Below are 24,195 nucleotides of genomic sequence, written 5' to 3'. Positions count from 1 at the left end.
TTTGGCACTCTTTTAGAGAAATGAATTCTAAAGAAAGAATCAATCTTTCTTGCAAGACATGTAAGGTATAAACTGGGGTGTTTAATTCTTGTGAAGTGACAATAGCTGGGAGATGAATTGTGTGTGCTTTCCCTAAGATCAGGAACTTCCTCCTTTTAATCTTCACAACAGCCCTGTGAAGTAGGTCATTAATCATCCTCTTTAACAAAGGATGTTAAAGGAGATGATTTTCCTAAGGTCTTTGAGTGGATCCACTGCAGAGCTGAAATCAATATCAGTAGAATTAGGGACGTGAATTTTCCATCTCTCTCACACACTCTCATGGGGAAGATCTCTGCATTCAGCCAGGTGCAGGCATGCTACTGAGAGGACCTCAGGATCAGGGCCCACACCATACATACAAACATTTTTGAAAACATGCCTTTTCTTTGAGCTGAGTGCAATGACAAAGTAATCAACTTTAAACAATATTGATTGGGCACTGAAATGTGACGGCAACTGCATTTATGTTCTGCATAGAAATGAGATGACATTTCCATAAAACTCTCCACACCTACCAAGCCAGGAAACTGTTCCAGGCATCTGACAAACGGGGCCTACTGCTAACTGTTCCAAACTGCGGGGAGATGGTTTTCCTTACCATGTGCTCTCTTCCAGGCTAGCTTGACTATATGGCAGGGGTGCAACTCAAATGCCCCATTGGGCCGGAACCAACCATGACTTAGTGTGTGGGGGCCAAGGTCAACTTTCATCACATTAATCATGGCATTAAAAACCATTATTAAATTTTTTAGTTGTTTGTCAATCTCTTCCTCCACCCCCAAGCCTGTGGGTAGGGATGTGCATGGAACCAGGTGGGGGTGGTTCAAAGGTGGAGGGGATCACACTTTAAGGGCGGGCATGAGTTACTGTTGCCAGGGCCTGCCAGTCGAGAAAAGAGTTAAAAATAGTTTCCCATGAAGATACAGACATCATCTGGGGTGATGATGGGGTCTGGGGACAATGTTTAATTTTTGTTTTAAAATGTTTTTAAATTGTCAGTTGTGTTATTGTTTTTAATTTGTTTTAGCTTTTCATTGTTTTATAAGTTTGTTTTAATTGTAAACCGCCCTGAGCCATTTTGGAAGGGCGGTATATAAATCAAATAAATAAATAAATAAATAAAATCTGTTTCACGCTTCGCACCTTTCTGACTCTGCTTGCCCTCCTTCATGCCCATTGGAAAATGATGGTGAGAGAGAGGGAGAGGAGAGCTGGTCTTGTGGTAGCAAGCATGACTTGTTCCCTTAGCTAAGCAGGGTCTACCCTGGTTGCATATGAATGGGAGACTAGAAGTGTGAGCACTGAAAGATATTCCCCTCAGGGGATGAAGCCGCTCTGGGAAGAGCAGAAGGTTCCAAGTTCCCTCCCTGGCAGCATCTCCAAGACAGGGCTGAGAGAGATTCCTGCCTGCAACCTTGGAGAAGCCGCTGCCAGTCTATGAAGACAATACTGAGCTAGATAGACCAATGGTCTGACTCAGTATATGGCAGCTTCCTATGTTCCTATGAGAGCTGGGAGAGGACAGAGGTTTGCCTGGCTATGTGCAACTGCTCCAGCTTGCCCCGAATCCTTCAGATGGGATATGCACATCAAAAATAAGAACCATTTCACCAATGAGAAGACAAACCACTGTCGGACCTGGAGGCACAACCATCCAGATAGAGTTGATGGCAAGCCTACCAGCACTGTTCCTTCTAACAGGGATTCCCAGATGTTGTTCACTACAACTCCCAGCATCTCCAGCTGCAATAGCCTTTGGCTGGGGATTACGGGAGTTGTAGTCAGCAACATCTGGGAATCCTTGTTAGAGGCAATGCTGCCTACCAGTTAGGCCCACACTTGTGGAAAGCATCCTTGCGCATATACCAAACACAAGGGGACAATGGACTGAACACAATAGAAGAAGTATCTGACAAAAGAGAGAGATTGTAGCAGTCTACACCAGTGGTTCCTAACCAGGGTTCTCTCGCTCCTTTTTTTCAACTTTGTGTGGAATGAGTTTTGTTTTGGGTGGCAGTATCAAGGCCAGCGTGGTATAGTGGCTAGAGTGCTGGACTAGGACCGGGGAAACCCGAGTTCAAATTCCCATTCAGCCAAAATACTTGCTGGGTGACTCTGGGCCGGTCACTTCTCTCCCAGCCTAACTTACTCCACAGGGTTGTTGTGAGGAGAAACTTAAGTATGTAGTACTCTGGGCTCCTTGGAGGAAGAGCTATAAAATTTTAAAAACAACAACAACAAATTAAGGCAGTGTGTGCACACTTACATTCAGAGTGGAGCCTTCTTGATTCAACCTGAGTGGGATCTGAAATGTATTGAGCGGACGTAAAAAAACTTCTGCGCATGCGCACACTTTAGAGGGAACACTGTTCCCAACCAGAGTTCCTCCAGAAGTTGCTGAACTACAACTCCCATCACCCCCCAGCCACAATGAATTGTAGCTGGGAATGATGGGAGTTGTAACATCTGGAGGAACCCAGGTTGGGAACCACTGGTCTAGACACATACAAGGAGTGCTGTTAATAGACAAGAGCGTTTCTGCACCTAAAGGAGACCAGAAGGCCTGCCAATCCAGTAAAGACTAACCAGCATCTGACATTCCTTGACCGTATTTGACAGCTGCCCCTGGACTCTGGAATGTGCTCCCTGTTGAAATAAGAGCTTCCCTATCTCTGGCAACTTTTAAAAAGGCACTGAAGACTTTTCGCCCAGACTCTTAATTAGATTTATGGTTTAAAATGATTTTAATGTTTAAATGATTGTTTAATTTAGTTTTGGTTTTGATTTTGATGTAAACTGCCCTGAGTTTTTGGAAGGGTGGTACATAAATCAAATAAATAAATAAAATCCCAAAGGAAGTGAAATTCTACAGCAGCAAAAGTAGATCTTCACCCACTTCTGTCAACTTCTGTCGGTTAAAAGCTGACTTGGGAGCAAAGTAGCAGGCAAAACAGCCTGGTCTTCTTCCCATTCTCCCCCTATTAGCCAGCAGTGATCTCCTTTTGTTCCCATGCAGGTGCTTTGGTTTAGTACTTCACAGGCTCCAGCGCATATTAAGCCTGCCTCTGAAATGCCTTACCTGTATGGAACATGTGAGGGAGCCCCTAATGTTTGGGAGAGCTGGTCTTGTGGTAGCCAGCATGACTTGTCCCCATAGCTAAGCAGGGTCTGCCCTGGATGCTTATGAATGGGAGACTTGATGTGTGAGCACTGGAAGAGATTCCCCTCAGGGGATGAAGCCGCTCTGGGAAGAGCAGAAGGTTTCAAGTTCCCTCCCTGGCTTCTCCAAGATAGGGCTGAGAGAGATTCAACCTTGGAGAAGCCACTGCCAGTCTGTGAAGACAATACTGAGCTAGATAGACCAATGGTCTGACTCAGTATATGAAAGCTTCCTATGTTCCTCCTTTCCGTATCTGGGCTGAAGAGCAGGAGCAGCAACCTCAGAGCCGAACGTTCCACGATGCTTCCCACCAACTCTGGCAACCTCTTAGGCCCTGTGGCTTTTTCTTTGGCCTTCTGAGAGCATGGAGAGCTGGTCTTGTGGTAGCGAGCATGAATTGTTCCTCTTGCTAAGCAGGGTTCACCTTGGTGTCCATTTGGATGGTTGGATACTAGTGAGTGTCGTCTGCCATTAGATGTTCCCCATAGGGCAGTGGTTCTCAACCAGGGCTCCCCCAGTGGTTGCTGAACTACAACTCCCAGCATCCCCAGTCACAATATATTGTAGCTAAGGATGATGAGAGTTGTAGTTCAGCAACATCTGGAGGAACTCTGGTTGGAAACCACTGCCTCAGGAGATATGGCTGTGGATGAGCAGCTGTTTGCATGCAGAAGGTACCGGGTTCAATCCCTGGCAGCGTCTGGGAGAGATTCCTGCCTGAAACTTTGGTTAGCGTAGACACAGTACTGAACTTGATGGACCAAGGGTCTGACTCGGTGTAAGGCAGCTTCCTGTATCCTTAACTGGCTGCTGTTTTAGCAGTTGTGTTTTTATACCATTTCTATCCTGGTGTTGTATTAATTGTCTTGAATGCCTCTAGGCTGGAAGGGGAGGGCAGAACATACATCCTTAAAAGAATGAAATAAAATTGAGCACAAACATAACATGTAGTCTGGCCCTCTGAGATTTACTCCTGAGTAAATGTGCATAGACTCGGGGGCTGACAGTGCCCATTTGGAGCAGGAGTTCCCAAACTAGTCCAATGACTTCTGAGGATCCAACTCTCCTCATCCCCAGCCGCAATGGCCAAAGCCTGAAGATGGGATGTGAGCTTTTCTACATGCAAAACATGTGAATTACAGGCCGTTCCCCCAAAATGCCGTATAGAGAGTCAACCGACTGGCCCATCTTTGCCCCATATCATCTTCCAACTAGTAACGGATCTGAGACTCCAGCAGCTTTTCCTTTGTCTATGAAGAGAGCTGCCTCTAAGAACTGCCTGAGAGGCAGCAAATCAACAGGTGTGGCTTTACTCAGACAACACACAGCCATGGGGACATGTCATCTCTTGACGTTTGCCATCCAAACATTAAAGGCACAACGTTTTGTTTTCAGGTGGCAAACAACTTTTCATAGCTTTGGCCCCTGCTAATCTTTATTCACTCATAAATGCCCATCCCAGACTTCAAGCACTGTAGGTAACCTCTCTGCTCCTCAAAGCTGTAAGAATCCTGCTTTCATCCCCAATTTAAAAAATAAATAATTTTGCTTTCTTCCTTTCTCTTAGTTTCTGCCAGAGACCACCACCATATTTACACTACAATGCTCAGACAGTATTTGGTTTCCTTTATTGGTTTCCTTTATTTGGTTTCCTTTATTGATTGAATTCAATCATTTTGGCTAGTGTGCTTTTAATTTGAGTCACTGCCTGACTTTTGCATTTTGTTTCAAATTGTTACAAGTCACTTTGTGGGCTTGCCTTACAGCCAAAAGCTTGCAATACTAATCATTCCATACCTGGAAGTCCCACTGAACACAGTTTGATTTCCCACCGAGCAACCATACATAGGATTGCACCATTAAAAATATAATTTGTGATCTGCAAGCTTGAACAGCATGAGTACAGGTTCCATATTCCTTCACCCCTTCCCAGAAGAGCTACCGTACACTTTAAAAAAAATGTATTGTTTTTCAGCAAAATTTTACAAAATGTGGGCTTTGCCCCAATGAATATGCATTGTGAATTTTTGTTTAATTACATTTTAATCTCTCCCTTTTTGACCAAGAAACATACATAATCCCACCCACCCCCGCCCATGCTATCCTCACAACAAGGCTGTGAGGTAGGCTAGGCTACGAGAAAGTGATTGGCCCAAAAGTCTTCATAATTGAGTGGGAAATTAACCCAAAGTCTCTGCAGTCTGAGTCCCACATCAGCCACTTGACCACACTGAACGATACTTGGCAGAGAGCAACCTGACCAGTATAAATGGCCCCAGAATGGAGATGCATTAAAGAGGGGGTGTTTCACCTGTTGGATTTCTGTCTGTAACACAACTGCCCCAGTGATAGGGAGTGCTGCTAGGGGAATAAAATGACAACTATAGAGACTGCCCACATGTAAGTCTTTGCAGTGTTCCTACAATATGAGGACAATACTGTTAAGAATATATACTGCTTTTCAACAGAAAATGGTTCTTAATGCTGTTTACATAGGGAAAAAGAGGGAATGATGTTCCCTTGTCCCCAAAAAGGTTCACAATTTAAAAAGACACAGGGAGACACCAGCAACAGCCACTGGAAGGGTGCAATGCTGGATAGAATTGGGAGTTGTTCTCCGCCTGCTAAATATCGAGTCACCACTTTAGAAGGTGTCTCCTTCCCAGTTAGCAGGGCTGATTCTCATCCTGTGTGCCACAAGAGGGCCTGAATAGGGTTTCCTGTCCCAAACGGCCTCACAATCTAAAAAGAAATCCAAGGGACTCAGCCGTGACAGCCACTGGGAGGGATGCTGTGCTGGGTTCAATAAAGGCCGTAGCTCCCCTGCTGCTAAAGATACCACTTCAAAAAGTTAGCAGGGGTTAATATTGACCTACCTTACAGGGCTGTTGTAAGGATACAAGGTATCAGATAAGGTCGTGCATGGTGTGGAGAAAGTGGAGAGAGAGAGAGATTCTTTTCCCTCTCACACAACACTAGAACCAGGGGTCACTCCATGAAATTGATTGCCAGGAGGTCTGGGACCAACAAACGGAAGTACTTTTTCATACAACACGTGATCCACCTGTGGAACTCTCTGCCACAGGATGTGGTGACAGCCAACAACCTGGATGGCTTTAAGAGGGGTTTGGATGACTTCATGGAGGAGAGGTCTATCAATGGCTACCAGTCAGAGGGCTGTGGGCCACCTCCAGCCTCAAGGGCAGGGTGCCTCTGCGTACCAGTTGCAGGGGAGTAACAGCAGGAGAGAGGGTATGCCCTCAACTCCTGTCTGTGGCTTCCAGCGGCATCTGGCGGGCCACTGTGCGAAACAGGATGCTGGACTAGATGGGCCTTGGGCCTGATCCAGCAGGGCTGTTCTTATGTTCTTATGTACAGCACTTTAAACACTATAAAGTGCTCAAGAAATGCTACCATTAAGTTAGTGTCACTACCAGACTGTCTTAGCAATTTATGTCATGAGTCCTTCCTTCTCCAGTGCCGCACCACCCCCACAAGCTTTCTTTGGAGTCCAGCCATTTCTAGGTTTTCCTTGTTGTGTGGATTTTCAGGTGCGTGATGAGTGTTGAGCGTAGGCGGAAACACTTCCTGCATTCTGAGCACTCGTACGGCTTCTCTCCCGTGTGGATTCTCAGGTGTCCGGCGAGGAGTGTGCTCACCCCAAAGGTCTTCCCGCACTCCAGGCACTGATAGGGTTTCTCTCCCGTGTGGACAGCCTGGTGCCTGATGAGCTGCTGGCTCACCGTGAAGCCTTTCCCACACTCCAGACACTTGTATGGCTTCTCTCCCGTGTGGACTCTCCGGTGCGTGATCACCTGTGAACTGTTACAGAACCTCTTGCCGCACTCCGGACACTGATAGGGCTTCTCGCCCGTGTGGGCTCTCTCGTGCCGGATGAGGTCTGAGCTGATACTGAAGCCTTTCCCACAATAGGAGCATTTGAACGGCTTGACTCCCGTGTGGATCTTTTGGTGGTTCTTCAGGTGCGACCTCTGGCGGAAAGCCTGTCCGCACTCGGTGCATTGGTAGGGCTTCTCCCCCGAGTGGGTCCGCTCGTGCTCAATCAGCTGCGTAGTCACCGGGAAGGACTTCCCGCATTCCTGGCATTGGTAGGGCTTTTCCCCTGTGTGGGTTCTCTGGTGCACCACAAGGGTTGACTTCGAGCGGAAGCTTCTCCCACAGTGTGAGCACTTGTAGGGTTTCTCCCCGGTGTGGACTCTCTCGTGGGCCAGGAGGCCTGTTCTCCGGCTGAAGGTTTTCCCACACACACCGCACGTTGTCTCCTGCTTGCCTTTGGGGGTCTTCTGCTGGTTTGTGGATTCGCTGGGGTTGTTAGAGAGCTCTCCAGAAACGAAGCTCTCCTCTGGTTCCAGTTCCAGTTCCCTCTCAGGACTGGGCCGTTTGGAAGATGCTTCCTCCTCTGCCAGAGGTGGAGGGTGCTTTACTTTCGTCCTCTCCGGTCGTTCCACTGACTCTGGACTTTTCAGCTGTGGATTCTCCTTTTCATTCGTCCGCCCATCACCTGTGGATACAAGCAAAACTACAAGAGAATCCACACCAAGAACTATTTTCTGTTGTGGTGAGAAAAGGTACCTCAGAACACAGGCATGGATAAAGAGACCTTTGCCAACTGGGTAAAGGAGCACTGTTGGAACTGGGGCTCTCATGTTGAGCAGAGGGAGAGCCAGTGTCCCTATCTAGCCTCATCAGCTCAACCTTCCTGGTTACTGTTACTGGTGTCTATTTTGTGTTTCCTTTTAGATTCTGATTTCCTTTGGGACCGGGAACCACCTTGCTGTCTAAACAGCTTTGAGGTTTGTGGGGGTTTTTTGGTTAAGAAGGAGTCATAATAATAATTAGTAATCATGGTGGCTATTTGGAAATATTATTTACTGTTTATAAACAATTATTTATTGTTTAATACCATAAACAATATTTACTAAAAAAAACCCCACCAGCCAATAGCTCAGCAGGGAAATGACTTGATTAGCAAGCCAGAGGCTGCCGGTTCAAATCCCCACTGGTATGTTTCCCAGACTATGGGGAACACCTATATCGAGCAGCAGCGATATAGGAAGATACTGAAAGGCATCATCTCATACTGCATGGGAGATGGTAATGGTAAACCCCTCCTGTATTCTACCAAGAAAACCACATGGTTCTGTGGTCGCCAGGAATCGATATCGACTCGACGGCACACTTTACCTTTTAACAGCAATAATAGGAATGGGGCTGTAACTCAGGAATAGAGCATCCGCTTAGCACGCAGAAGATCCCAGGTTCAATCCTGGGCATCTTCAGGTAAGGCTAAGAAAAACTCTTGCCTGAAACCCAAGAGAGCTGCTGCCAGTCAGAGCAGACAATACTGAGCTTGATAGACCAAGGGTCTGACTCAGTCAAAGGCAGGCAGCTTCCTATGCACTCGCGCGCTCTCTCTCTCTCTCACGTATACACGTACTGGCCAACCAAACCTCACGTAACCTATACTGGCATTGCACACATTGTGGGTGGCGCCATGGCTCCGTGGTACAGCACTTGCTTTGCATGCAGAAGATCCAGAGTTCAATCTGTCATGCCCTCGCTCTCAGATAGCAAGGAGGAAGGGGAAGCTGACAGCCCTTCAGCCGATGCAGGGGTGCCTGAGGGGCAGAGCCCGGCTGTCAGTTCCCAAGAGACGGCTGAGGCAGGTCCCGGCTGATGTGTCAGAGCAGGCACAGCGGTCTGAGGCAGCAGAGACAGCGACGGACAAACCGGAAGATGAGCTGGGCAGGCAACCCCCACTGACTCCACAGCAGCAGCGCGTCACAAGACGGAGGGCACACAGCTGGAAACTATCAGGAGAAGTAAACGCCTCTTGCAGAGGGCTGATAAGCCTTGAATCCCTGCCAGCTGACAGTTATCAGCTTGGGCTATAAAACACATCTACAGCTTTTCAGTTAACTGCTGGAAGGCGACGTTTGTCATTCCTCGTGTCGACAGCTTTCAGCCCGAGCCAGACAGAGAGAAATATTTCCCAGCCGTGTTTTGCTGCTGCAGCCCAGTTTGTATTGTGAACTATCTTCCTGGACTTCCCTTCCGGGTGGCCAGATTGCTGACACAATCCCTGGCAGCGGCTGACCCGCTGCGACATATTAGGTATGTCGACCTAATAAAATGGCTTGCACATGCATTGCACAAATGGCATTGGACAAGAATAAATACCCACCCCCCACCCCCGGAAATAATTGGCTTACACATGATGTTTAACGTCATTTGTGCAACTTGTATGCGCGCAGCATTACTAGGCTGATGCACCACTGCACAGTCTGTTAGGCGGTGTCTCCAGGCAGGGCTGAGAAAAATTCCTGCCGGAAGCCCTGGAGAACCTGCTGCCGGTCAAAGCAGACCATATTATAAGAACCTGCCTTATAGAGTCAGACGGTTGTCCCCTCTAGCTAGGTACTGTCTACGCCAGGGCTGCTCAGCTTTGACCCTCCTGCAGATGTTGGCCGATAACTCCCATAATCCCTGGCTATGGGCCACTGTGGCTGGGGATTATGGGAGTTGTAGTCCAAAAACAGCTTTTGGGGACAAAGTTGAGCAGGCTTGGACTCTACGCTGACTGGCAGAGGCTCTCCAAAGTTTCAGGTGGTAGTGTCTCTCAGCCCTCCCTGGAGATGCCAGGGAGTGAATCTGGGACTTTCTGCATGCTGTTCTTCCACTGAGCTGCGGCTCCATCCTCTAAGCCAAATATCTTACAGCGCTCACATGCAGTTTCCCATCCAAATACAAACCAAAGTGGATGCAGCTTAGCAAAGAGTGATGTATTGGGGTAGCCTTGACCCAATAGGGGAGGTTCGTTCCTGGGCAGATAGAGTCCAATAATCAGCCCAGACAAGAGGAGTTACAATCAAAGTTTTATTATGCTCTTAAGTAGCATAGGTGCTGCTTGACTAATGTCAGAAAGCAGGACAAAGAACTCTTTCAAACATCCATACCTTTATACAAGAAAAATTCAAAAGTCATCCATACAAGAAAACAGCATGTTGTTGCCAGAGTACCTAACCAAGGCCAGGCACAAACCACAAACACGTACACGGGCAGACAGCCAGCTTCATCCTAGTCATATCAGCTTTTCTACATATCTACATTCCACAGCTGGTCGCTGTAACCTATGGGGGATGGAATACTACCAGAGGGACATAGCTTTGACAGTCACAGGTAAAGCAGCTTCTCTTGCAGAGAACTATTATTCAAACTATTGCTGGCTGTGCAATTCTGTTATTATTCCATTATACATCAGTTCCCCCCTTTCTGTCGTTAGTATCAGAACCTTCAGATCCATCAATCCCCCCACCTTAGAGTGCACCAACACTTCACACATATCACTTCACACAGAGTACCATCCTGTCCCTTAAAAACATTATACATCAAGAGGACAATTCATGCTCGCTACCACAAGGCCAGCTCTCCTCTCTGAATGTACAATATTTAGCCAATATTTATTGCTATGGCCAGTGGTCCATCTAGCTCAATATTGGAACCAAAGACACTGAACAATCGCTGCTTGCTAGAGGTGACTAGGTGAATCAATAGTCTAGTTTGATTTGTAAGGGTGGGGTAATATGCAGGGAGAGGAGAGCTGGATGGTCTTGTGGTAGCGAGCATGACTTGTCCCCTTAGCTAAGCAGGGTCTGCCCTGGTTGCATATGAAAGGGAGACTTGATGTGCGAGCACCGTAAGATATTCCCCTTAGGGGATGGAGCCGCTCTGGGAAGAGCAGAAGGTTTCAAGTTCCCTCCCTGGCAGCATCTCCAAGATAGGGCTGAGAGAGACTCCTGCCTGCAACCTTGGAGAAGCCGCTGCCAGTCTGTGAAGACAGTACTGAACAATACTGAACAAGATGGACGTATGGATTGACTCAGTATGTGGCAGCTTCCTATGTTCCTATGTAGCTCCTGAGCAGCATTCCCTCTAACAGGGATTCACAGATGTTGTTGACTACAACTCCCACAACCCCCGAAAGCCATTGCAGCTGGGGATTCTGGGAGCTGTAGTCAACAACATCTGGGAATCCCTGTTAAAGGGAACACTGCTCCAGGGGAAGCTGGCCCAGGGATATCAAATGATCTAAGACAGGGATGCAAGGAATACCTACCCAAAGAGGTGGTACCCTCACTTCCCTCCTGCTTGATCTCCATGTCGGGCTCCTTCTCTCTAGTCTTTGATGGAGTCAGCTCGGCTTCAAGGGAGTTCATGGGCATCTCCTGGAGAGCAATCTGGAAAAGAAGTGGGAATTGTATTCAAGGGATAAGTGAAGTCCTTCCGAACAATGGACCTGGATTCAGTTCTATGGTTAGCATTGCTTTATTCTGTGGTCACAGGTAAAGTGTGCCATCTAGTCGATTTCAACTCTTGGTGCCCACGGAGCCCTGTGGTTGTCTTTGGTAGAATACAGGAGGGGTTTACCATTGCCTCCTCCCACACAGTATGAAATGATGCCTTCCAGCATCTTCCTATATCACTGCTGCCCAATAGAGGAGTTTCCCATAGTCTGGGATTCGAACCGGCAGCCTTCTGCTTGTTAGTCAAGAATTTCCCTGCTTTGCCACTTAAGGTGATGTGGTCACAGGTAGGCATCTACAAATCCACTTGCCAGCTCACCAGTGCCAAATACACCCAGCCCTCTGGCAAACAAGATACACAGCAGCACACAGATTCTACCCGTGAAAACTCATTTCCACTGCCATTTTTCTGAGGGTAAGAAATGGCAGGAATCCTTTCTGAGCAGTAGGAAAGGGCTCCCACTGTTTCTTACCATCTCTGTATCTCAATGTAAATGACAGAAGACTTGCTTCTCTCCTTCGCCTGTGTGCCAGAAAGGGATCTGAGGGGAAAGGAGGAGATTGGAGGCGATCATAAATAATGGCTGACATTATCTAGATCCATTTCAAACTGGCTATGGGGTGGAGACAGCCTTGGTCGGCATGATAGATGATCTCTACCAAGGAATAGACAGAGGGAGTGTGACTCTGTTGGTTCTTTTGGACCTTTCTGCGGCTTTTGATACTATCAACCATGGTATCCTTCTGAATTGCTTGGGGGATTTGGGAATAGGTGGCACTGATTTGCAGTGTTTCCATTCCTATCTCTCTGGTAGACTTCAGAGGGTGTCGTTCAGAGATGGTCTCCTAAACAAGACCTATTGTATGGTGTCCCTCAGGTCTCTATCCTGTCGCTGATGCTCTTTACCATCTACATGAAACCGCTGGATGAGAACATCAGGAGATTTGGAGCGGCGTGTTATCCATATGCTGGTGACACCCAAATCTATTTCTTCATGACATCATCATCAGGAAATGGCATAGCCCCACTAAATGCTTGCCTACAGGCAGTAATGGACTGGTTGAGGGATAATAAATTGAAGCTGAATCCAAGCAAGGTGGAGGTACTTATGCTGGGGGGTGTCATAGATCTTCCCGTTCTGGATGGGGTTGCATTCCCCCCAAAGGAATAGTTACATAGTTGGAAGTGCTTCTGGACCATGGCCTCACTCTGGTTTCTCAGGTTGAGGCTATGGCCAGGAGAGCTTTCTATCAGCTTTGGTTGATAGGTCCGACGAGAGCTGGTCTTGTGGTAGCAAGCACTACTTGTCCCCTTAGCTAAGCAGGGTCTGCCCGGGTTGCATATGAAAGGGAGAATAGAAGTGTGAGCACTATAAGATATTCCCCTTAAGGGATATAGCCACTCTGGGAAGAGCAGAAGATTCCAAGTCCCCTCCCTGGCAGCATCTCCAACATAGGGCTGAGAGAGACTCCTGCCTGCAACCTTGAAGAAGCCACTGCCAGTCTGTGAAGGCAATACTGAGCTAGATGGAACAATGGTCTGACTAAGTATATGGCAGCTTCCTGTGTTCCTATGTGTTCCTATGAGACAGCTCGGTCCATTCCTTGAGGATAATGATCTCAGGACTTTGGCGCACTCTCTGGTAACCTCTAGGCTTGACTACTGCAATGCGCTCTGCATGGGGCTGCCTTTGTATGTGGTTCAGAAACTTCAGTTGGTTCAAAATGCAGTGGCTAGACTAGCAAGACATAAGTTGCCGGTTCAAATCCCCGCTGGTATGTTTCCCAGACTATGTTTCCCAGACTACGGGAAACACCTATATCAGGCAGCAGCGATATAGGCAGATACTGAAAGGCATCATCTCATACTGCGCGGGGGATAGCAATGGTAAACCCTTCCTGTATTCTACCAAAGACAACCACAGGGCTCTGTGGTTGCCAGGAGTCGACACCTACTCGACAGCACACTTTATCTTTAGACTGGTTTCTGGGGTGTCTCGGAGAGACCATTTTATGCCAGTTTTAAAGCAGATGCATTGGCTGCCAATAGGTTTCTGGGCAAAATACAAAGCAGGGTGGATTTGATTTAAATCAAACTGATTTAAATCATGATTTAAATCACTAGCAGGGTGGATAAAAATAAAAAAAATTCGATTTAAATAAAAAAAAAACTGATTTAAATCAAAAAAATCCAATTTAAATAAAAAAATCCAATTTTTTATTTAAATCAGATTTTTTTTATTTAAATCGGGAATTTTTTTGATTTTTATCCACCCTGCTAGTGATTTAAATCGTGATTTAAATCGTGATTTAAATCAGTTTGATTTAAATCAAATCCACCCTGATACAAAGTGCTGGTAATTACTTTTAAAGGCCTAACTGGCTTAGAACCAGGTTACCTGGGAGAGCACCGCCTCCAACATGATCCCCACCAGACACTTAGATCATCGAGAGAGGTCCATCTCCATATCCCGCCAGCTCGTCTGGCAGTGATTCGGGAGCGGGCATTCTCTGTAGTCACTTCTAGGTTGTAGAATGTGCTCCCTATAGACATTCATGGTTTAACATTTCTACCAGCCTTTCTTAAGACACATTTTTTTTAGCCAGGCTTTTGGTAATTCTGAGTTTTTAAAATTTTTAATTGCTGTAATTTTTGCATGTGTTAAATATTTAGTTTATTTATTTATCAAATTTGTGTACCGCCCCAAACTTTCATCTCTGGGCGGTTAATAATAGCATAAAACAAGTTAAAACATATACAAAAACTTAAAACAATTTAAAAATTTAAAAATCAACCACAGATTAAAACCTAAAAATTTAAAAAGCTGAAAAAGCATGGGTGAAGAGGTGGGTTTTCAAATGCTTTTTAAAAATTGTCAGTTGTTTTCATAGTTGTTCTTGTGGCGTTTTTTTGTGTGTGTGAACTGCCTGGAGCCTCCGGAGTCAGCCGGTATATAAAATAAATAAATTGAGGGGTGGCTGCTGAGAGAATAGTGACTTGACCAAGGCAACACTTGAACAGGGCTGCTTCTGCCTCATTCTCTTAGCCTGGAGGTTTCGGAATGCTCTGCCTTCAGGGAAACCATTTGTGATCTCTGCTGTGGAACCTCAGTGTGTTGCAAAGGATTCTGGGATACATTCAAGCAATCCACTGGGTAGGCCTTTAGGAAGTCTTTAGGCACCTACTTCTGGGTTACAAGGAGTGCTTCTGTGGGCAGAGTGAATCAGTTAAAATTGCTCCCCCACCACCCAGCAGCACAATTCTGTACAATTAAATGCTTGAGAGGCTCTTTGCATGCTGCACCTCTCCACCATGAGTGAGTATGTCAGTCACTGAAATAAACTCTGGGGAGAAAAATCACCTGTTCTGCACCACTATAAAGTTGAACAATATCAGGTATGATTTCTGTAGAGCTGAACAATTCAAATGAAAAAGGAATTATTCTCTTTGCATTGCTTTTCCTGGAACATCAGGGTCGGCCTACAGCAGTGGTTCCCAACCAGGGTTCCTCCAGATGTTGCTGAACTACAACTTCCAGCATCCTCAGCCACAATAAACTGTAGCTGGGGAAGATGGGACTTGTAGTTCATCAACATCTGGAAGAACCCTGGTTGGGAACCCCTGGCCTACCGCAAGGCTACACCACTTTAGCCCTCCAACTGTTGTTGGACTACAGTTCCCATCATCCCCAGCCACAGTGACCAACAGTTAGGAATGATGGGAGTTGTAGGCCAACATCTGCAGGAGGACTGCAGCTCTGGCCTACAGTGACCATACGAAATAATTAAAAACAGAAATAAAGTCACAGCAACTTTTTAAAGCCAGTGTTTAAAGGCAATTGTGTTGAACAGTTAGCAAGCCCATTCTTCAAGCAGCGTTCTGGCTTCCTGGAATATGTGACAACATTTGCCCATGGACAAATAACATGTGATCAACTGAAAATATCTGACTGGCAGTGTTCCCTCTAAGCTTTTTCATCTGTGTGTGGAATGGGTTTTGTTCTGGGCGGCAGTATCAAGGCAGTGTGTGCGCACTTGCATTCAGAGTGGGGCCTTCCTCATTCAACCTAAGCGGGATCTAAAATTAACTGAGCAGACATTAAAAAAGTGTGAGTGCATACACAGGTGCATGCCTTAGAGCAGGGCTGCTCAACTTCGGCCCTCCTGCAGATGTTGGCCTACAACTCCCATAATCTCTGGCGATTGGCCATTGTGGCTGGGGATTATGGGAGTTGTAGTCCAAAAACAGCCAGTGGGGACCGAAGCTGAGCAGGCCTGCCTTAGAGGGAATACAGCTGACTGGAGTGGCAAACCTACCAATCACCCTCTTCTTCCAACGTCTGCTCGGGAGGCGCTTCTACTTGTGCTTATTTCGCAACTTTCTGCGGCTAATCTCGGACCCGTCTCATCTCACCTGCTCCCCCCACCTCGCAGCTTCCTGTTGTCTCTGCAGGAAGTCCTCCGCTTGGGCCACCGCCTGGGCGCATGTCTCTGGGCAATTTCTCTTGACCCAGCTCTGGAGTTCTGGTGGCAGGATGGCCAGGAATTGCTCCAAGATGAGCAGCTCCAGGATCTGCTCCTTGGTGTGCCTCTCCGGCTTCAGCCACCGGTGGCAAAGATACCAGAGCTGGCCGCACACCTCCCGGGGCCCTTCGACCTCCTGGTAGGGGAACTGCCGGAAGTTCTGCCGCTGCATCTCCACGGTGACGGTATCCCTCTCTGAGGGCTCCACTCTCGCATTTCTGTAGCCTCCTGCGGTGTCCAAGCAGGTATAGGCTGGTTCAGCTTCTCTACTGAATCCTGGCAGAACATGGCTTATCTGCTGTGCTCTGGGATACGCCGCCGCTGCCTCCAAGGAAGGCAGACAAGCCTTCGGATTATCCCACGGGGCAGGCCCCGGCAGCTGCATGGTGCCCCATCCTGAATTCAGGGTGCCCACTCTCGTTAGGAACTCCTCTTTGCAGCTCTGTAGATCCTCCATTTTCCCCTGAACGTTGCTATGGTGGGTTTTAGGAAGTCCATCCAGTCCTTCATTGGAGTTGGAACCCACGAGGGCCTGATCCTTGATGTTTATTTGTAGTGGAGCCACATCCTCTGACACAGACTGGAAAGGGAGACGCAAGGCTGCTGGTGCTCCCTGCTCTGCAGACATTTTTGGGGACAGATGCCTCTTAGTTTACTGATCCTATTATTTATTTAAAATATTTATGTCCCGCCCCTCCAGTGAATACTGCTTGGGGTGGCTCACAGCAAACCAACATAAAGTGAATAAAACTCAGGTTAAAACTAGACACAATTAAAACCAGATTCAAAAATTAAAAACCCACTAGAACAGACAGGAATAAAACATTTGTAAAAGCCTTTCTAAAAAGGTATGTCTTTAAGCGTTTTTCAAAAATGCTGAGGGAAGGAGCATGGCAAAGTTCATCCAGGAGGGCATTCCACAGTCGAGCCACAACCAAAAAGGCCCTGCCAATAGGCTCTCAGTCACTTGGATCCACAGATCTCAGCACAAATATCAGTAAAACATTCTCCCTTGAATCAACAGAACTGTGCCATCCCAACAAGGCTTGCTTCAAGCACGCTGAAATGTCTCCAAGTCCAACATCAAATCAAGGGGAGGGCTTCTCTGAGAATCGGTGACCTTCCTACCAACCATAGGAAACTTTTCCCTAAGAGAAGGAAGAAACAAACAGCAATGAGGAATGCCCAATAAATATTCCAACGCAACACTAAATTCTACACATATCCAAAACTAAGTGCAAAGTCTGCAATTTGCGTCCATGTCAAAATAATTACATTTTGCTGTATCAGAATGTTAGATCTGCAAGGGACCTTGGAGCTCTTCTAGTCCAACCTCCTACTCAGTGCAGGAATCTGCTACAGCATCTGTAACAGATGGCTGTCCAGCCTCAGTGTGAAAAACTTCACGAAGGAGAGCCCACAACTGTACAAAGCAGATTATTCCACTGTCCAGCAGTTAGGAGAAAATCCCTCCTAATGTCTAGTTTAAATCTGCTTTCTTGCCATTTCAACCCACTGATTCTTGTCCTGCCCTCTGGACCAGAACTGGATGACAGCCCAACTTGATAACATTTGTGGTTGCAAGAGAGGTACCTGAGCTTTTGGAATAAAAAAAACCCACAGCTATGAGAGGGTGACATTTTATTCCAACAATCCCAAACTGCCTAGAAAGATCAGACTTGCTTTGAAGCGTCCAGACATTTCATTGTGACACAGGCATCACAATCAGGGTTGCCAGCTTTTTATCTTGTTAGTGCTCCTCTGCCTTTTAACAGCAGTCCAACACATGATAATTCAGCAAGGGAACGTTTTTGCCATCACTTGCCTGGAGAAAGCTTCCTCTGATGAATGTCTGTGTGCCAGGAGCAGAAGCAGAAAAAGCAGGCAATCCTAAACACAGCACAAGCCAAATGCTGCAGTATTCTTCTTCAGAGCTGGAAAAAGAACTCTGAAAGTTTGTGTGGAAGAAAACGTGGTCTTCACGCTGTGGTTTGGCAATCCAAGTAGATTGCTTTATTGATGCAAAGACAGTTTTAGCTGAAAATGGGTCAGAGAGAGCCTGTGCAGGTTACAAACCTGTCCAGATTCCAAAGACTATTTGCAAAGTACGGAACCCTGTCTTATCTGGTCAAAAGAGGAAGTTACATAATTGGCCTCAAGTTGCTCAAATATTTCAACCAGTTAGCGGAACATTTACACACATATTAAAGACAAGGAAGCTACAGTGAGCATATTTACCCTGCATGATCAGATTGCTCTAGACAGGGTCTTACAAAGTGCAGCTGCTGTCACTGTCTGCTAAAGCATTATTCAAATCTCCCGGGACCGTTCCCTGAAATCTATTTCAAGCCAAACCCCAAGCTCGCCATTTCCTGCCTACAGTACTAAGCTAGTTTTCCTGTTTCCTCCTCGCAAAGCATTTCTGCTCATACAGTTCTAGCATCAATCCAACAAAATGGCTTCGGTTTGGTCAAGCAAGCAAAGCGATTTCCACATTTGCAACCCAGAACAGTTTTATGGTGAGACATGACGGCGGGCCAGCTTGGAAGAATGGGAATGTACGGTGAAGACAACTTTAAAAATGCTGATGCAACTAAGGACACTTGAGAGCTAGGCACAATTAGAACTGCCACCTTTCTCCCTAGCTGTGCTCCTGTGTCTTTAGGAACTACACAGAGAGGAACACACCAACAGAACAATCTCAATGGCAACCGCACTTCCATGCCAGAGGAAGCTACCTTGTAGTGTTCTCAGATGGCAATTTTACTTTGCTTAACCACGGAAGGGCAGGTGTGCATTCACATATCATCCAGCTTTAAGCTGAAGTCCCTGCGAGCTATCGGGGAGCACTCCATACACGATTCAGGTTTTTCATTGCTCATTGGCGCTTAGCCCAATTTATGTCTGGGGTTAAAAAAAAACACAACCCACTTTTTGTGTCAGTTTTTTAGGCAAATTCAAAATATCCCTAACTCGCAGTACTTCACCCTTCTTAATCCCGTGGTAAAGCCTGGTGTCTGGGAAAGCTCCTGGAGTCTTTTCAGACAGCAGGCTTTACCGTGCGTTTACTGCAAATTTGTGGCATAACAGATAAGGATGTGCACAGAACCGGTTTTGTGGCATAACAGATAAGGATGTGCACAGAACCGGTTCAGGCCTCTGAACTGGTCTGAATGGCTGGCGGTTCTGCTAGTTCGAAGGCAGGGGGCATACCTTTAAAGGCAGAGCAGGGTGCCCTTACTACTCCTACCTTGTTTCCCCCACTGGTGCTCAATTTAGAAAGTCTCCATTGGGGCTGCAGCGTACCTCCCTGCCGCCCCAGTGTCCTCCTCAGCATGCCAGGTATTTCCTTTTACTTTCCGCCGAGGAGGAAACCGGGCCGGCAGGGAGGTACGCTGCAGCCCCAATGGAGACTTTCTAAATTGAGCACCGGCAAGGTAAACAAGGTGGGAGGGGTAAGGGCACCCTCCCCCTCCCTTAAAGGTATGCCCCCCAGCCTTCAACCCCACCCACCCCGCACTGGTTTCATGCACATCTCTAATAATGGATACTCTGACACAAAATGAGGGTTTTTTTTAAAACCCCGGACATAAATTGAGCTAGGTTCCAATATGGAGGGAAAACCCCGACTCGTGTGTATAGTGCGCTCTGAAATACTGCATGAATTTCAGGATAAATCTGGCCAATATGTGAATGCACACTCACCCTCCCAACGTAAAGTTGTGGTCAAGTTGCTTTCTGAAAAAGCTCTTTGGGAATTTGGAAAGTGGGCTGCACTACATTAGCAGAGCACCTCCTTTATATGCAGAAAAGCTGGGAAAGAAGACCCCTCCCTGAAACCCAGAAGAACTGCTGCCAGTCAGTGTAACACCAGGCTAAATGAACCAAGGGTCTGACTCAGTATGAGTCAAAGTCAGCTTCACATGTTCATCAGGGGCATTCATAGCTCAGTGATAAAGGACATGCATTGCATGCAGAAGGACCCAGGTTCTCTTTCTGGAGTCCCCAGGTAAGGCTGGGAAAGACCTCTTGTCTGGAACCCTGCGGAACTGCTGCCAATCATAGGAGACAGTATTAGACAGATGGCCCAAGGGTCTGACTCAGTAGCATGCAGCTTAAAAGGCTTAATTAAACACATACATACACACTAACCATATATATATATATATATATATATATATATATATATATATATATATATACACACACACACACACACACACACACACACACGGCATAATCCAACATAAATTAAGCACTTTTATTTATTTCAATGCAAGACCATGTGCTTAATGCATGCACTGAAGTCACACAGACAAAAAGTGATTGGCTGAATTCTGTTGTCATATCTATAGATTTACAACGAAGTATTCAGCATATAAAAAGAATGCTAATACAATGCAGCCTTAGTAGGTCCTACCCCAAGCCTATTTCTACCCTCACTTCAATTGTCGGTCTCACAGCTGTCAGAAATATGGGGCTCCCAAATTCTTAAATGACCCCTTTCATAACAGTTTGCTTGCAGGAATGGACAGGACATTCTGCTTTTCTCCATGCTATAAAAAAATTGCCTAGCTAATCTCTGCCTGTTAAGTTTTTGTTAAAGGCACAGGAACAAGCCAAATATTTTTTTCCAGCCAGCTGGCAACCCTATCAATAAAGGCAAAGGAGCTCTGCCAGAATGAAAAATATGGCAACTCTATTAGTTTTGCTTGCACATCAATGGGGCTACCGTCTTGTATCCTATTATAGGTTTCTTTAAAGAGATGGCATGCTCGTCTTTCCCCTCTTCTGCACCTGATCCGCTTGAATTTTGTTTTATCTTGTTTTGTTTGTTCTGCATGCATTCCCTCCAACCCACACCTTTTCTCCTATTCATTCTAATGCGTCTTCTTCTTGTATTTCAGTCTCTCATTTTCTTTGCTTATTTACTTATTTTTAAGAGTCCCCCCAAAACCCCTTTAACTCTCACCTCCACAAGGCTTAGCAACCATGCAAAATTGGCAGCTTCCTCTCTGCCAGGAAAGGAGGAGACCGGCACCATCACCCCGCCCTTCCGAACGTTTTGGACCCCGCTAGGATCTAAAACTCTCTTGATTTAACTCTTAAGAGGCTTTTCAGTGAAAATTGTATTGACAGATTTGGCTTTTTTAAAGCCAAATTTTGGGTTACGGCCCATTTGACTCACGAGTATACCCCTTAGGTTCTGGCCACCATTGCGAAGATACTGTATCGTCAGCCTCCTTATAGGATGTGCTCATCTGTAAACCGCCCTGAGCCACTTTTGGAAGGGCAGTATAGAAATCTTTGGAACTCTCTTCCCCTCCAGATTCGTTTGGCCCCTTCCTTACCGATCTTCAAATCTCTGTTGAAGACTTTTCTTTTTCGCCAGGCTTTTGCCCTGTAGTTTACCTATTTGTTTTTTGTTAGTTACTTAAGTTTTTAATTTAGAATGTAATTTTGCATGTTGCCTTGTTTGCATGTTTTGCATGTTTGTGCATTGCCGGGAGTCTTTGGAGTGGGCGGTATATTAAATGTTTCAAATAAATAAATAAAGCAGATAGGTTAGATACTAGAAAGCTTGCATGATGGTGCACCTTCCCTGCAAGAACTCCTAAACTTGGCCTCCCAGATGTGTTTGCACTACAGCTCCCATCTTGCACTGCCCATTGTGGATGGGAAGAATGAGAGTTGCAATCCAAAAACATTGGGGGGGACTCAAGTTTGACAACCCCTCTTGTGGGGGTGGGGAGGCAGTCTGGTGCATTGATGAAAAGGCATAAGAATGGCTTCTTTTGGGCTGAGAATATTTGCCCCAGGATATTTGATTTCCAGACCCAAGGTTTGGTCCTAGAAGCAAGCAATGCATAAGAATTATATGTTTAAAAGCAATGCATAAGGATTATATTATCCTCTTTGAGTACGTGCAGCAAGCCCAGCCTAGGAAGCATATTAAATGGCAATTTTAAAGTAACAATGGAAAGGTTCCCCTCCTAATTAGGCAAGTGGTGGCTTTTTTATATTTAGCAGGGCCAGAGCAGCCAGCTTGTCTGTCTGCTTGCCAGCTTCTTCACTCGCAGCTCCAGGAATGCTGCTCTTTCCCCACCATGGTGCCTCATCTCTAATATTTATTTATTTATTTATCACATGTATATCCCGCTCTTCCTCCAAGGAGCCCAGAGCGGTGTACTACATGCTTGAGTTTCTCTTTCACAACAACCCTGTGAAGTGGGTTAGGCTGAGAGAGAAGTGACTGGCCCAGAGTCACCCAGCTAGTTTCATGGCTGAATGGGGATTTGAACTCGGGTCTCCCCTTTCCTAGTCCAGCAGTCTAACCACTACACCTTACAGGTTGTATTTTAATGAAGATTCAAGCAATATTGATATAGGGCCTTTTAAGCAGAGGGAGAGCAACTGTCTCTCCTCAGCCCAGCATAGCAATGGGAGACTTGATGTGTGGGCACTGTAAGATATTCCCCTCAGGGGATGAAACCGCTCTGGGAAGAGCATCTAGGTTTCAAGTTCCCTCCCTGGCAGCATCTCCAAGATAGGACAAGATTTTGTTTATAGGACAAGATTTTTTTCTTGAACCAACAAACTACCAAAGCATACAGTACATTGCCAAAGCATAATTATATACAAAGTGGTTGTTTGTACATGATATATCTACAAAGATTTACACACAATGATTTGGAAACCCACAAGGTTATGAAGTGTATGCAGGTAGTACTGTAACTCGGGGGTGGGGGATTTCAAGGCACATCAGGTAATGGGGTGTGTGGTTTACATCCGACGTCCATTTCCACAATTTGTCCCATTGCTGTTTAGAAGAGATACTCTTGTCTTTATGCACATAATCATACAAACTTTTCCAGAAGAGATTTACTGTCTCATCTGTGTGAACCTCTTGGTCGCGTCTTCCCTCCCTATTCCTATGCAGGAGCATTGCATAAATGACATACAGGTTTACTAACCTGATTACGAGGAGGGGAACATTCCAATTCCCTAGTATGAGGGCACCCGTTCTGTCCTGTTTCCTTGAAGGTTTCTTTCTGAGAGAGATTCCTGCCTGCAACCTTGGAGAAGCTGCTGCCAGTCTGTGCAGACAATACTGAGCTAGATAGACCAATGGTCTGACTCAGTGTATGGCAGCTTCCTATGTTCCTATCTCTCTTGATGTTCCTTGCTCCATCAGGATACCTGCAGATCCCCCTCTCTCTACTGTGCATGGGCAGACACACCCTCTACTGTTAATAGTTGCATACTGGCCAGGAATGAACCAGGCAAAGTTTTAACTATTGAATGGAGTGACACTGATGGGGAGGAAGGGACTTTATTGTTTATAAAATATAACAATAAATAAGGGAATAATGAATTGGGAGGGAAAACTTCTTCTGTAGCTTCACACCACACAACAGGTACAGAGGGCAACAAAGCTTCTGAGGGGTCTGGAAACCAAGTCCTAGGAGGCAATGGACAGCTGCAGGTTTCGCTACATCCACAGATTCCCTGGATCGCTTTCTGGGGTCGTCACCTCAAGAAAACGGCACCAACTTCAGACGTCCCTGCAAGACATAAGACACAACAGCCCTGGAAGTGGGTCGGCTTATCTGTTCCGTGTGCAAGCATCACCCAGGCGTGTCCACCAGTTTCGGCTGGCCAACATCATCCACCGACTTCCACCTAGTTTCCACCACTCCATTCCACTGCTGGTTGGCCTTTCAGGCAGCATCTGGAAGGGGACCTCTGTCACGTTCTGAACGCTTGCCAAAACATTCACCCGCATCTGCCTCGACCACATTCACAAACTCCCATGCACACACACATTCTCACGCCAGGGTGTCCATGAACGACAACTACTGACCATCCATTCACATGATCATACACTCCCCAGCTTCCATCCACAAGCTCCCGGAAACAGGTTTCTGAAGGGGGACTTCCACCAACTTGCATCTGCAGGCATCAGCCAGCTTCTTCCGCCTCAAGACAGAATCCAGCATCTTCCAAATACAGATGTCCACCGGCTTCTGTACCCCCAACATCCACCAGCTTCTGCCAGGTCCGAAGTCCAGCACCTACAAGCTTCAAGCCTTGGGCATCTGCAGGCTTCAAGCACAGACTTGCCTCCACGCTTCCAGCAAGAGA

General features: G+C 46.4%; 1 protein-coding gene and 1 long non-coding RNA gene across 2 annotated transcripts in view; both read right to left on the bottom strand.

Moving 5' to 3' along the window:
• The window catches only part of LOC128342708 (zinc finger protein 271-like), a 33,259-nt gene extending 12,146 nt beyond the window's left edge, over positions 1-21,113 (bottom strand). Inside the window, exons 1-5 of the mRNA XM_053290455.1 lie at positions 21,023-21,113; positions 15,941-17,198; positions 11,340-11,460; positions 6,740-7,724; positions 4,343-4,355 (exon numbers count right to left, since the gene is read on the bottom strand). Coding sequence (XP_053146430.1) covers positions 4,343-4,355; positions 6,740-7,724; positions 11,340-11,460; positions 15,941-16,678 — 1,857 coding nt within the window. The 5' untranslated portion in view covers positions 16,679-17,198; positions 21,023-21,113. The remainder of the gene's footprint in view (positions 1-4,342; positions 4,356-6,739; positions 7,725-11,339; positions 11,461-15,940; positions 17,199-21,022) is intronic.
• Positions 21,114-23,367: 2,254 nt separating this feature from the next.
• LOC128342715 (uncharacterized) lies at positions 23,368-24,195 on the bottom strand. Its single transcript, XR_008315122.1, has 2 exons — positions 23,915-24,195; positions 23,368-23,615 (listed from the first exon to the last, which is right to left on the bottom strand). It is a non-coding gene; the product is annotated as an uncharacterized LOC128342715 (long non-coding RNA).

This window comes from Hemicordylus capensis, chromosome 2 (genome assembly GCF_027244095.1).
Source record: "Hemicordylus capensis ecotype Gifberg chromosome 2, rHemCap1.1.pri, whole genome shotgun sequence".
Taxonomy (NCBI): domain Eukaryota; kingdom Metazoa; phylum Chordata; class Lepidosauria; order Squamata; family Cordylidae; genus Hemicordylus; species Hemicordylus capensis.
This window is presented reverse-complemented; position numbering and strand designations above follow the sequence as displayed.